We start from the raw sequence: 13,714 nt of genomic DNA on the forward strand, positions 1-13,714 counted from the left end.
GTTCTAATTCTCTTCTTATATTAGATTCTAAGTCCAGAAACTATAGTAAATCTGAGCTAAAAGGTCTATAAGTATTGAATGAGTTCATGTAAAGGAGGCTCTTGTTTGGTACATAATATTTATTGCAAAGTGGTTGTTTTTATCAATGATACAAGTTTGTAACTCTATGTGTAATTATTTCAAATGAGTTCACTAGTTTGGAAACACGATGGGTTTTGTTTTGTTTTTGCTTTTGTTTTGTAAAAAAAAGCCAAAGACACAGAAGATATTTGAGTTTTTTTTTTAAACATTACTGCTAAGTAAATTTTGAATAAAATAAATTTCCTCAAGTGAGTTCTAATTTGGTCTCATTTTAAGCCAGAGCTTGAAGCAGGAACATCATCAAGCTGTATGTTTAAAATGTCTCTTCTAGTTATCAAACATTCATGCCAGTCACTAAGCTGTCTCTTTGATGAACTTCTAATTTCGTCACTAAGATAAATCAAGAGTGGGTCCAAGCATAATTTCCGTTTGATAAAGGAGAATGATTTTTATACTATAGCCCCAAATCCAAGTAGTGTAACTCTGCTTGCTTGTTGTCAAGTACATAACTGAAGTCTAGTATTCACCCTCTACATACTCTAGAAGGAATAAAATTAATTTATAACTGTTTTCTCCTGCTTATGGGGATACACACCTTTTAACCCCAGCACTCAGCAGACAGAGGCATGAGGATCTCTGAGTTTGAGGCCAGCCTGGTCTACTTAGTGAGTTCCAAGCAAATCAGGGCTACAAGGTGAGACTCTATCTCAAAAAAAGAAAAAAAAAAAAAAGGTTTCCTCCTTAGGAAAAAGTTAATCACTTAGCAAGCAAATATTACTTTAGCATCATTTAGGCACTATTTTGGTTATATTTTTAACCAAATAACATGTAAGTAAAATAGACACTATTGGAAAATAATTTTATTTTTAAAAAGTCTCTACGTCTCCCCGAAACAATGAGCATTATACTGGCACATCAGTGAAGTAGGAAGCAAAGGACATTTTTGTATAAAATATGCAGGCAGTAAAAGCCACACTTGCTCCAGAGCTGGATCTGGAGAACGCTCACCTAGTGTTCGCCTCACACCATGTTCCCACTTTAAACAACAAGGACAAAGTTGTGCCTGTATGTGTGTGTGGGGGGGGGCAAGTGCATGTGTGTGGGTATGTGTATTCATATGATCCTATGCATTCAAGCATTCATTTCTTCTGGAAATGAATCCATCCCTTTTATTCAATTTTCTTGGCAGTAGCTCCTACCTATCCATCTACGTTTACCAAAAGTAACCAGGTATTTGCTTATAGAATGGAACTTCTCCCCATGAGCCAACTGCAGTCGGTTCACCAAACTTAGGCAGAACTGTAGATGTGCTGGATCACTGTAACGCGGACAGTTACGGTTTTGTGATATTTGACAGAAAGGCTGTGTGTATAAGGTGCGGAACGCCTACTCGATGTCTGCACTGGCTGATAAGGGTAATTTGTAAAAGAATATAATTAAATGCAATGACTCTTCATCCTTAAAGTCCAAATGACTCCATTCTCCAAAATACATTTCACAAAACAGTGCTACACAGTGTGTTAATTTGCTTCTGTCTCCAAAGGGGGAAAAAATGCTGCCGTGGTGAAGTACTGCTTTGTTCAGGGTCTTCACTTAAAATAATTACCGCTGTCATTTCACCAAACTTCAAAGTGCAGGTCTAGTTTGCAACAATAGAATTTGCACGTGAATAATTTAATTTGTTACAATATCATACTGAATGGAAATATAAATGAAACTCTATGCAAATTCTACTTAATACTGTTCAGACTATGCCTCATTCCATCATCATAAACCAGTTTCTGGCTTAGATATAAAAAATGTTCCCTTTGAAAATAATGTCCCAAGCCGGGCGTTGGTGGCGCACGCCTTTAATCCCAGCACTCGGGAGGCAGAGCCAGGCGGATCTCTGTGAGTTCGAGGCCAGCCTGGGCTACCAAGTGAGCTCCAGGAAAGGCACAAAGCTACACAGAGAAACCCTGTCTCAAAAAACCAAAAAAAAAAAAAAAAAAAAAAAAAAAAGAAAATAATGTCCCAGAGGTGTATGCACTGTGGCATGTTGCCTACCTACTTGCTCCAAGGTGTTTCAACAAGTCATATTTTTTATTCTGTTTTTGACAGTACCTGTAAGAACTCCTAATTTTAAGGAAAAAAAAAATCAAATAATACTGAGAGGCAGTAACTAAGTAAAGCTCAGTGGTGCTGTTTAGGTGACATGGAAGAAACCATATGTTCAGTTGATGAAAATGTGGGAAATGTAGCTGTGAAGATATGTGAGCTAAACATTTAATCACATAAGATATGTGAACTAATCATTTTCTTCAGAAATTTATTTATAAAAATCAAGACTGAAGAGATGGCTCAGCCACTAAAGGTTAAACTCACAGCCAAAAACACCAAAAGTCAAATAGGTTATTTCCATTATAAAGCAATTGGAGTATTCTATCTGAAATATTTAACTCTAGTATGATTTAAAACTTTTGAAATTTAAAAGACTGACATTTCTCCATTAGAGCCAAGTATTTGTGATATGTATCAACTATACCACCAAATACAATAACAGTGACTCCCATGTTATTTTTATTTTGCGCATGCTCATTAGAATGATTTAAAATAAATTATAAACCTTGGATTATAGAAGTGAGAAAACACCCTGCAGGTGGTAGTTCTTTTCCACACATAAGTGTTAAATCCCTTTCATAGCTAAATAAAGTGGTTAGAAGCCAGGCTGGCACCACCATCGATCCACACAGACCCCAGCGAGAGAATGTGGTCAAAGACTGAGTGTTTCTATAAATACCAGGGCAATGCTAGCCACTAAGTAGGGTCTCTAAGCTGCATGAAACTGGCTATGGAGAAAGCAACCTAAGCTGAGACTGTATTTAGCTCCCCTGCAAGCGGAATGAATCTGGAGCCTTTGAGACTCTTAGAAGCAACTGAAATAACCTGGACGCAAAAGAAAACTGCTTGAGGTACCTGGGGGAGTATTTGACAAACTGTTTTTCAATTCTCAGAACATTTGCCTCATTGTTAAGAAAATGAACCACAAAGGGCCTGGGAGGCGTCGCCAAGTTCACACTGTTGAGCAAAGAACTGTTATGACTGGTCCCTGGATCTTTCTATGCTGAGTCCTTTTCATTGTATTACTGCTGTACACCATTTACCTATGCATGGTCCCCCCAGTTGTAAGACGAAGGTATCAATACTAGGCTGACACTCTTTACAAGTTTATAAGGGTAAAATAGTACAAAGTAGAGAATATCTCAATGACAGAACACATATAATCCTGAGGTACATTTTAGAAAAGGGAGTCGCTTTCAAAATGCATACTAGTCAAGTGAAGGATAATGGACTCAGCAGACCTGGGTTCCATTCTTAGCCTCAACCTATGCTGTTTGGGAAATAATTTAGCCTCACTAATCCTCAGTTTTTCCATCTGTAAAATGACAATACTAATTCCCAACATGAAAATTTGTTTGAGAATCAAATACGATAGCATCAAAAGCATTGGTCTCAGTGTTTGCACGTGGGGAAGAGTAAATATGTGCATTTACTGTCTGTAATGATTTGAATGCTTAATTTGATTTAAGTAGCTTTTACATTATGTGTTTAATTTTTTTGAACTTTCATATAATGATACCAAAAGCAAAGGAGCCCAAGATTTATAACTGAAATAATCAAAAATACCCATTTCACTTCAAAAACCCCTTCTCCAGCACTTGCTATGAAAGGTATGATGGACCTACATCCCTCTGAGACACAAATGACTTACTTTGTGGAAGTTTTGAGGACCTCTCAGGCATTAATCTCCTTCAAAAAAAAGCCCAACTAGATTATGTAAATGATTTAGTGTCATGAATTCCAAGTGAGGAATTGAAGTCCTCTTTTCCTTTGACTGAAAAGCACAGTCACCCGACCACAGTACAAATTAATTTATATGATTAGCTAAAAGACACATTCAAAAGACCAGAAAGCATTACAGCTAAGTTTGAGCTTGTCAAAGGGAAGACAAATCTTGATGCATGGGTTATTGCCTATGATTGATTGCATACTGACAGGTCAAGAGCACGCAGCATATCCCCCATTCAGTTCTTCCCAGTCTCTCTGGGTAGTTTTCTTAGGACTCTTGAAATTCTCATACAGCATCTAAGATGGGTATTCTCTATCCCCTTCTAGGAGTGGCGTCCCAGGAAGTAATTTACCCTATTCTTTATTTCCCCTAGAACGTGCAGTAATATGCTTCCCACAGATGCTAAATGAAGGTTAGCCATTGGAACCTGCTCAGTGGGAACCTGTCAGTGGACAAGGAGGATACGTTTCTTAGGTATCTGGAGAAAAGAGTAATAAGGAAGGCTAGTGAGCAGCTGGGACATATGCCTGCTTCACAGTGTTGTTTAGAACATAGAGGTATGAAGACTTGCTGTTCTAGATTTCTCAGAATTTCCTAATATCGTCATCTCAGAAGCAGACTGAAAAGCTGACAGGACTCTAGTTTACAAAAATACTCATCTCAGTTGAATTTTTGGAAGCCTTTTTGAAATATATTTGTGGGAAATATAGGGTGAAATAAATCTTTTTAAATCACTTTTGAAATAAACCCCTTTATGCCAAGAGTGTTAGTTGTGTGCACATTACCGGTTCTCCTTTGTCCCCCTTATGACCAATGGAACCCAGAGTTTCTGGTGATCCTGCTTCCACCTGAGGGGGGAAAAAGAATGCCTGTGTCAAAATAATTCTGTTCCATTGCTCTAAAGCCAAATCTGCCTGCCTGCCTGTCTATCTATCACCTATCTGTCTGTCTGTCTGTCTATCTATCTATCCATCCATCTATCATCTATATAGTCTACCTACATACCTACCTCCCCACCTACCTATCACTTATCTTATTTACCTGCCATTGTTTATTTCTCTAGTTGCCTGTTTTTAGAACAGACCTAATGGTTCCTATGAACATAAAAAGAATATTTATAGAGGTCCATGGGCCCAGCATCACAGATCAAAGAATCATATAGGTTTATATGAAGCTAATAAATTAAATATGCCCCACAGAGACAATCAATTAATAGAAAAGAGGTTGTGCAGCCGGTTGGATATTTGCAGATGCTGTACAAATATAGTCATCAGTCAGAAAAGGGGAAGTACTATGCAGAGTGTTTTTCTACATGTTTGTTGAAGACCAGGCACTTTTCCTCCAGCACCAAATTCCCAAACTGCAGCCTTTTCCTAGCATGTGCTGTGCACTCAGGACTTCATGAATGGCAGCCTGTTTCTAGCATGTGCTGTGTACTCAGGATTTCCTGAATGGCAGCCTGTTTCTAGCATTTGTTATATACTTCACACTTCTCTGTCATACAGTGGTTTTTCTCCCCAATTTTTTCTATTAATTGTAACGTTCATACATCGAAAGGAAAGCAAAAGAGACCCACAGCCAAACATTAGGCAGAGCTAGGGGAACCTTGTGGGAGAGGGGGAGGAAGAATTCTATGAGCCAGAGGGGTCAAGGACACCACAAGAAAATCCACAGAATCAACTAATCTGGGCTCATAGGGGCTCAACAGAGTTTGAACCAACAACCAGGGAGCTTGCATGGGTCTGACCCAGGCCCTTTACATATGTGTGACAGTTGTGTAGCTTGGTCTTCTTGTGGGACTCCTAACAGTGGGAGTAGGGGCCATCTCTGACTCTTTGCCTGCTCTTGGGACCCTTTCCCTCACTCTGGGTTGCCTTGTCCAGCCTTAAAATGAGGTGGGGAGGTGCCTAGTCCCACTGCATCTTTATGTGCCATGTTTACTTGATATCCATGGGAGGCCTGCCCTTTTCTGAAGAGAAACTGAGGAGTGGATGGGAGGGAGCAAAGGGGATATGGGGCTGAGGGAAGGAAGAGAGGAGGAAAGGGAAATTGTGGTCTGATATAAAAAAATATATAATAATAATAGTATCTCAAAAAAGTAAGCAAAAATCCAAGAAATTAATCTTTAATTTTCTTTTTCTGACCTGCTTTGGTGGTTGGATTGTTCTTGAGATTTAATTTTTACCAGCACTGAGGAAAAGGCACCTTCTGTGGACCACAGGCCTCAGCCAAGGAGTATAGACCACTGTGCGGAGTGACCTTTCATTATGTACATACAAAGGCTCGCATACCTTGTTTGGAATACACTGGCATGGGTCTTTAAGTTCCTGCTTGCCTGGCAGATATGAAGATATTTTACCAGTGTGAGTGGTCACCCATGATGAAGTGGTACTTCCAAAGCTGTCTTGCTCGGGACACTAAAATCCCCAAAGAGAATTTAGAGAATGATGTCAGTTCTTGATGCTAGCTCCAATCAAACCAGAGATAGCTGGTTGCCATACTTCCTTCTTTTTAACCAAGCATTGTCATCCATGTACGAAAAATTATCACACTTTTGGTCTATCACTAAATCTCTAGTATATTTAACCACATTGGCAATACACAAAGATATATAAAAACTGGTTATTTTAGTGAAAAATTTTAGTTAAATTAGGTGACCTTATGATAAGTATAGTAATATTGTACATTTACAATAATTATGTAAAATATTTTATACAAGCAAAATGTGAATAGTATCTAGCAAACAAAAGTTTAAAAGCATATACATTTAATTGGTAAAAATAGGTACTACAACAAGCTGGTTATAACTATAAGTAAAACTGGAAATGATTTCTTTTTACACTCTAATTGTAAACAGATGGTTCTCTCCCACCTGCCACTTTCCAAATAGCCACTCAGAGGCTTAATATTACTTATAAATGCTCAGGCTTATTATTAACTAGCTCTTATACTTACATTAACCCATAATTCTTATCTACGTTTAGCCATGTGGCTTGGTACCTTTTCCCAGTACAACATTCTCATCTTGCTTCCTCTGCATCTGGCTGGTGACTCCTGACTCGGACCTTCTCCTTCCTAGCATTCTCAGTTTGGCTTTCCTGACTGACTTCCTGCCCAGCTACCAGCCTGTTAGCTTTTTATTAACCAATGAGAATAATGCATATTCATAGTGTAGAAAAGGGTTATTCCACAGCATCTAAGATTATAATAATAATAATAGTTATTATTATAATTATTTAATCAATGTATATCGTATTCTACTCCAGTGTCCTTTAACGATGTAAAAGTGGAGGAAGCTGAATCTGGCAAGTTTAGAACATGCTGAACAACATGAAGTAAGGTTTATTATAAAGAGACAGAATCTCCACCACCTGCCCCCTCACCCCAATTTAGTTCAGGAGGCAGGAGAGACAGCATTTAAGAGCCAAGACTGCTTTTGCAGAGAACCCAAGTTCAGGTCTGAGCACTTACATCTGGGGACTTAACCCAGCTGCTCCTCTAGCCTCTGATGCTCACTTCTGCTCTTCTGTGCCTACACCCACAGCAGATGTCCACACACCCCCACATACACATGCATATCAAATACACATACCTAACTAAAATAAATACTTCATAATGTATCACGAGGTGATTCTAAAGAGAATGACTCCCCTTGACATCTGATACCACACGGGTCCTGGGGTTAACTCTTTATTTGCCACTTCAGTGAAGGGTAAACAACAGGTGGAGGAACTGACCAGTTGCTTTATATACTACAAGTTATACATACATGGGAAAACATTTCCAAATTATGAATATAAAAGATTCTTTCAGTGGTTTTCTTCTGTGGTGTGAGACCATGGTGGATATCTATTTTCACTCTTGTATCTGATTATTTATTTACTTCTTGCATTTTACTTTCTAAAATAAGAATTCACGAGTTGTTTTTTTTAATAGATGGCACTCTAATACTTTTGGTAACAATGAAACCTGTAATGAACAGCACCCGATAAACTGGGACCAGAGTCTTGTATTTAGTACTAGTGATTTCATGCCCATTGCCTCTAGATTTGGTGATCATTGGGTATCCTAACAAATTTTCAGATCCAAAATCCTAAAAATTATATGCAGATGAAATAAGAATGCTGCTCAAACAGTTTATTCGTCCCAGATAATTTATTATTTTCTGAGTAGTTTTTTTTTCACTTTGTCAGTCATGTGACATTTGCTCCAGTGGTGGGTTCTGAACTCAAGACACAAAGTTGTACAGCAAGCACTCTTAGCCATTTCTCTAGCCCCCTTTAAAACATTTTTCAAAAATAAAAAGCAAAGAAGACAGTTGATAGTAAAAGTTCACCAACTGTGTTTGAAGGACTTTTGTATAATTATCTCATTTAAGTGTTCATGAAATGTGTCAGATTTCTGTTTACTTTTAGTTACAGTGTGGATGGTGAAGTCATCACCACAAATAATTTCATCAACATGAAAAATAATGTGTTTGGTTATTTTTACATACCAGGTGTGAATTCCTAACTTATTTTCAACTATAAAACTAATTTCCAAATTATCCTAATAAACACTATTTTTTTAATTAAATTTTAAGGTTAGCAATGTGAAATTAACCAAAAATGTTAACAATTGTGAAGTCATATCTGACTTTAATTACTAAGTTACTTTACCCAATTCTTCGACTATACATATATAAGCCATTTTTATAGTAATATATTAACAAAAGGCAATGAATATTGGTCAAGAATTAACATTTACAGATATCAAGACATCAAAACATTACTTTTAAATGGAGGAAAATGGTTATTTTAAGAACCCTAATATAATACAATCATAACCACTAAAAACAAACTTTTGGAATAAGAAAACCTTCATGATTAAAGGTATAGGTTCAGGCAGCCTTGGTATTTCAAGTCTGTAGATTGGCATTCAAGCTATCTTTTTAGGTATTTATAGAAAGATATTTGGCAGACTTTCACTTCGCTTGGAATGAGATCTATAAACTGGGTTTGAGATGTGCTTTGTACAGCCAAGTTATATAAGCAAGACATAATATTTGAAAGACTTGGAGTTATTTGGCTAGATTTTCATTCTACTACTTAAACTGCATGAGAGAAGTTACAAGAGTTTTTGAATTAAAAATTACTGGTTAAAATTTAATATGGACTTTCTAGCAAGTGTAGAAATTTGAGGAAATTTAATATTCAAAGAAACAGAACTTTGAATCTTGGACTTTTGTTTTTCATATGTTCTCTTGGTGAGTGTTTTAGAATTATTCCCTTCTCACAGCCTTTCACTTTGTAGTTGACAAGTGAGCAAAGGAAGAGGTTCTGCTGTGTGGTGATTTGAAGGAGAAATGGTCCCCAAGGGCTCAGATAGTTCAACACTTGGTCCCCAGGATGTGATGCTGTTTGAGGAGGTGGTGCTGCTGCCTTGCTGGAGGAAATATGTCACTGTCAAGGGCTTTGAGGGTTCATAGCCTTCCCTTACTTCCTGTTCATTCTCTCTGCTTTGTGTTTGAGGCTGAAGATGTGATGATCTCTCAGCTTCCTGCTCTAGCTGCTTGCTGCCAGGCCTACCCTCCCCCACCACCATGATGGACTCTTACTTTGGAACCATAAGCTATAAAACACTCTTTCTTCCATAAGCTACCTTTGGTCGTGGTATTTTATCAGAGCAGAAGAAAACAAACTAATACATGCTTTGACAGTCTTTTGCTAACAATGTGCTAGATGTAAAAGAATTTGAAAGTAAATTCTCCATTGCTGAATTTATACTTCAATCAATTAAAAACAAATATCATCATATTTATAATATGTGATGGTATGGGCGACTATTACAGTGAGACACAGAAAGTGCTGAATTTTTTTTTTCTTGGAATGAAGTACATGGATGTGGGATTGATGACTATACAGCAAAGTCAAGAATATTTAACATGGGAGACTAATCCACTGGGTTGATATTTTGTTGCCAATAAAGGAATCACTTAGGACTTCGAGAAAAAGATGACAGACAGGGACATTCTTCTTGTCAGTCAGTTTTTTTCCTTAGTGCAGTGTCTACTGGATCAATGGTTAATAACAAACATTTACTATAAGAAAACAACAAGTAAACATATAATTCAGTGATTTAGAGACTCATTCGGGTGATACTGTCAAGGAAAAGAGTGTGTGTTAGAAAAGCAGCTCGCATGATGCTGTGAAAGCTAGGTATAAGGTAAAAGTGAACTTGGCAAGGACAAGGAAAAGAAGAAAGGGATGAAATGTGTCACAAAGCAACTAGACAAAAGAGACAGGTTGAATGGTCTTAAGGTGTGGGGCCAATTAAGGAGGAAAGATCTGACTTTAATGTGGGCAGCACCTCCAATCACTGGGGCCACAGATGAAACAAGAGTGAAGGGTATACAGGGAAGATGTAAGTCCTCTTCAAGTTATGTCGAGTCCAAAATGAGAATAGGTCATCATCAGACTTCAGTATACAACTCGGTGGTTGAAGTTTGGGCATGTACTTAGAAGGGCTCCCTACTGGGGATAAATCATTCATCCAGATTCAGCTGAGAACTTCATAGCGCCCTGCACATAGAATCTATGGAACATGAATTAAATGATAACTAGCATTTGTTTGTGTTTCACATGCTAAGAAAATTAGCCTACCTTAGTAGCAGATATGTCACAACACGATTCTTCAGCTAAGAAGTTTGCATTGCACGAGATTATGAGTTGGTGAAGTTCAATCTGTGAAGAGTCAATAGTAAAGCACATCATTGGTTTTGAGAATTGAATGTAGCCATTACGAACTACGCAATTTAAATGGAAAGAAAAGGGAAGTTCATATAAATGACAGATACATATTTATAGTGTTTAATTTTAATTTATGATTCATGACTGAGGGTTATTTGAGAACCAGTCAGCTACACAGGAAGATCTTCAGACAGGAACTGAGCTAATGAAAACAATTGCAAAGCTTAGCTAATTGTCTCAAGCAATAAAAATGCAATGTTGAATTAAGGAGGCAATAAAGACAAATATTTAATTAGAGATGTATTGCTATGTGCTACAATATACTACTGTACAAAGTGACATTTAAAAGTAAAACTTTGCAGGAACATGCTCAAAGGTGTGAATACAAGATGGAAAAGGCTTTCTCTTTCAGTCCAAATGTCCTGTTTGAACTATGAAGTAAATGTTCCATATCCAATGAAGTAAGAAGAGGATATTTAGTTTTTACCTGTGTTTAATGAAGTCTGCATAAAGCCCATTGATTGTATATTAGTGCAATCCTGAGCAAGACTTAAAAGCTGAACCTGCCTGCAATACTAACATTGGTGCAAGAGGCTAACTTGAGTTATATGTGGTGTTCCAGACCAGTCTGGACTACCCAGAGTGATCCTGTGTCAACAGCACGAAACAAAAGATTCACAGTCTTTTTATGAAAGTTTCTTCTATTTGCAGAAGATTCTTTTTTTTTTTTTTTTTTGGCATTTAGACAAGAGATGAAAAGTGGTCATAGAAAACAGACATCTGACTATCTGTGAATCTCTACCTTGCCCTCATTCCACACACACAACCAAAATCAGGATGGCTGTTAGAATGTTCACTACACTTCATGAAAACGATAGCCATACCTTTAATGGAGAGATCCGAACAATTGTCTAGGAAATGGTAAACAGTACTTACTGTTGATAAAATATCAATATGATAAATGCCTAAATCAGCTTCTTTAACTTTTAGCCCACTGAAATATTAAATAATACTGCATAACAGCAGGCATTGACTGAGCTTTGAAGTTAGCATACGGTTGTGAATTTATGGATATAATTAACAAATAAGCATATGTAGCAGAATCAGATTTAATCATCTCCCCCTTCTTTCACTCCTTTCTCCTGTCCCCTTCTCTATGGTTCTTTATTGCCAGTGTGACAGATCTTGGTTGTGCATTACTTTGAGATTAATTTGAGGTTACTTTGAGGTTGATAAATAACCATTTTGTATAGAAAAACCAAATTATGACATTGTCAGAATTTATCTGTGGTCATAGAAAACAGACATCTGGCTATCTGTGAATCTCTAACTTGTCCCCATCCAACATACACAACCCAAATCAGAAGGGCTGTTAGAATGTTCACTATACTGAGATGAACAAAATTGATCGGCTCATGGAAAGCATCGGGCATTCCCGAAAACTTGTAGATTCATGTGTAGCCTCCCGTCTGTGGGTAACACAAAAAATATGCACAGATGAGATTTGGCAAGTAATATTTAAGCAGCATTTTACAAGGTTATTGAGATAAATTTTCATTTGAAAAGTTTAAGTACAATACTTAGTCTAATGAAATATTGGTGATAGCATACAAATTATGCAAAGTAAAGAATGAAGATTATAATGAGCTAATGTTGCTTATAACTGAAGTTTATTCCAATCATTGTTATTAAAATAATGGGTAAGTGGAGGCTGGTAGGAGGGCTCAGTGGTAAGAGCACCTGCTGTGTTTGAATTCCCAGCTCCCATGTGAAAGAAATCTGACATGGTTGTGTTTGTCTTTATACAGTCCTACTGTCAGAGGTTGAGATAAATGGTTCTGAGGACTCGTTGCCCAGGAAGCCTACCTGAAAAATGAAGCTTCTGGTTCACCAAGAGATCTTGTTTCAGGGCATAGAATGATAGGGAAAGAATCCCATACACTTAATATCCTGCTCTTTCCTCACATGTACCTGTACAGTAAACCACTCTGCACTCTCATGTGCATTTACCACATACGAATACACCACACACAAATACACCACCCATATGCACCAGGGATTAAAATCCAATCATGTGCCACACCGTGCCCAGCACTACATATGTATTACTTTACTTAACTAAAGATAGATCATCAATTTTAAAGGGTTAAAATTTAATTCCAAATACTTATACTTGTATTCATGGGTGAGTGCAGTTCTCAACCCTCATCAAAGCAGCTACCTTTTGCAGCAGATAGTTGTTCATAAGAGGATCATGATAGGACAAAATGAAGAGAATAAGTAACTATGGAGAGTTCCCTAAATGTGACACCTAAATAGAACTTCTCCCAAGGCTCAGGGATGATCATGAAAGAAGTAGCAGAAAGATTGTAAGAACCAGAGGTGGGGAGGAGTCCTGTGACATGTTTCCCAGACATGGAGGGGCCTCTGCACACATGAACTCATGGGGACTCTAACTCCCTGGTGAAGCATCACCACTGTGTGAGGAACTGTTGGCCATTGATGGTACTAGAGGAAGGGGAGCTAGTTTTTTTCAAGGATCTGGTTCCTGAGAGGCCACCCATGCTTCAATAGATGGCTCTACACCCATCTTTACATCATGTATGTACTGGCATCACCAGATGGATACAGTGGGTTAAAAAAAAGTCATGAAATTAGAAGAGGATGTGATGGAGTGGGAAAGTGGATAATAGAGGAATGTGGTCAATATGATCAAAATACATTGTATGAAACTGTCAAAGGCTACTTAAAAAATAGATGCTAAAGTTTTAATGTGGCTGTTATTAGGAATACAATAGGTACCTGACCAAAAGACAATAAATATCAAATTCACCCATCAGAAAGAGAAAAATTAGACTATACTTTGGGGGTTGAATCAGATATCTCAACAGTTAAGAGCACTTTATGACCTTTTAGAAGACACAGGTTGTTTCCAACACCCACGTGGCAGCTTATAACCATCTTTACCTGCAGTTCTAGGGCATTTGATGCCTCCTGCAGACTATCCAAGCCACCAGGCATGGATATGGTGCATATATGTACATGCAAGCAAAACACTCATACACATAATATAGCT

General features: G+C 37.6%; 1 protein-coding gene across 1 annotated transcript in view; it reads right to left on the reverse strand.

The window, feature by feature from the left end:
- The window catches only part of Col19a1 (collagen type XIX alpha 1 chain), a 335,394-nt gene that overhangs the window by 256,830 nt on the left and 64,850 nt on the right, over positions 1–13,714 (reverse strand). The window contains exons 7-9 of the mRNA XM_076557961.1: positions 10,552–10,632; positions 6,202–6,327; positions 4,696–4,758 (exon numbers count right to left, since the gene is read on the reverse strand). Coding sequence (XP_076414076.1) covers positions 4,696–4,758; positions 6,202–6,327; positions 10,552–10,632 — 270 coding nt within the window. The remainder of the gene's footprint in view (positions 1–4,695; positions 4,759–6,201; positions 6,328–10,551; positions 10,633–13,714) is intronic.

The sequence above is a fragment of the Peromyscus maniculatus genome, chromosome 21 (assembly GCF_049852395.1).
Source record: "Peromyscus maniculatus bairdii isolate BWxNUB_F1_BW_parent chromosome 21, HU_Pman_BW_mat_3.1, whole genome shotgun sequence".
In the NCBI taxonomy this organism is placed as follows: Eukaryota; Metazoa; Chordata; class Mammalia; order Rodentia; family Cricetidae; genus Peromyscus; species Peromyscus maniculatus.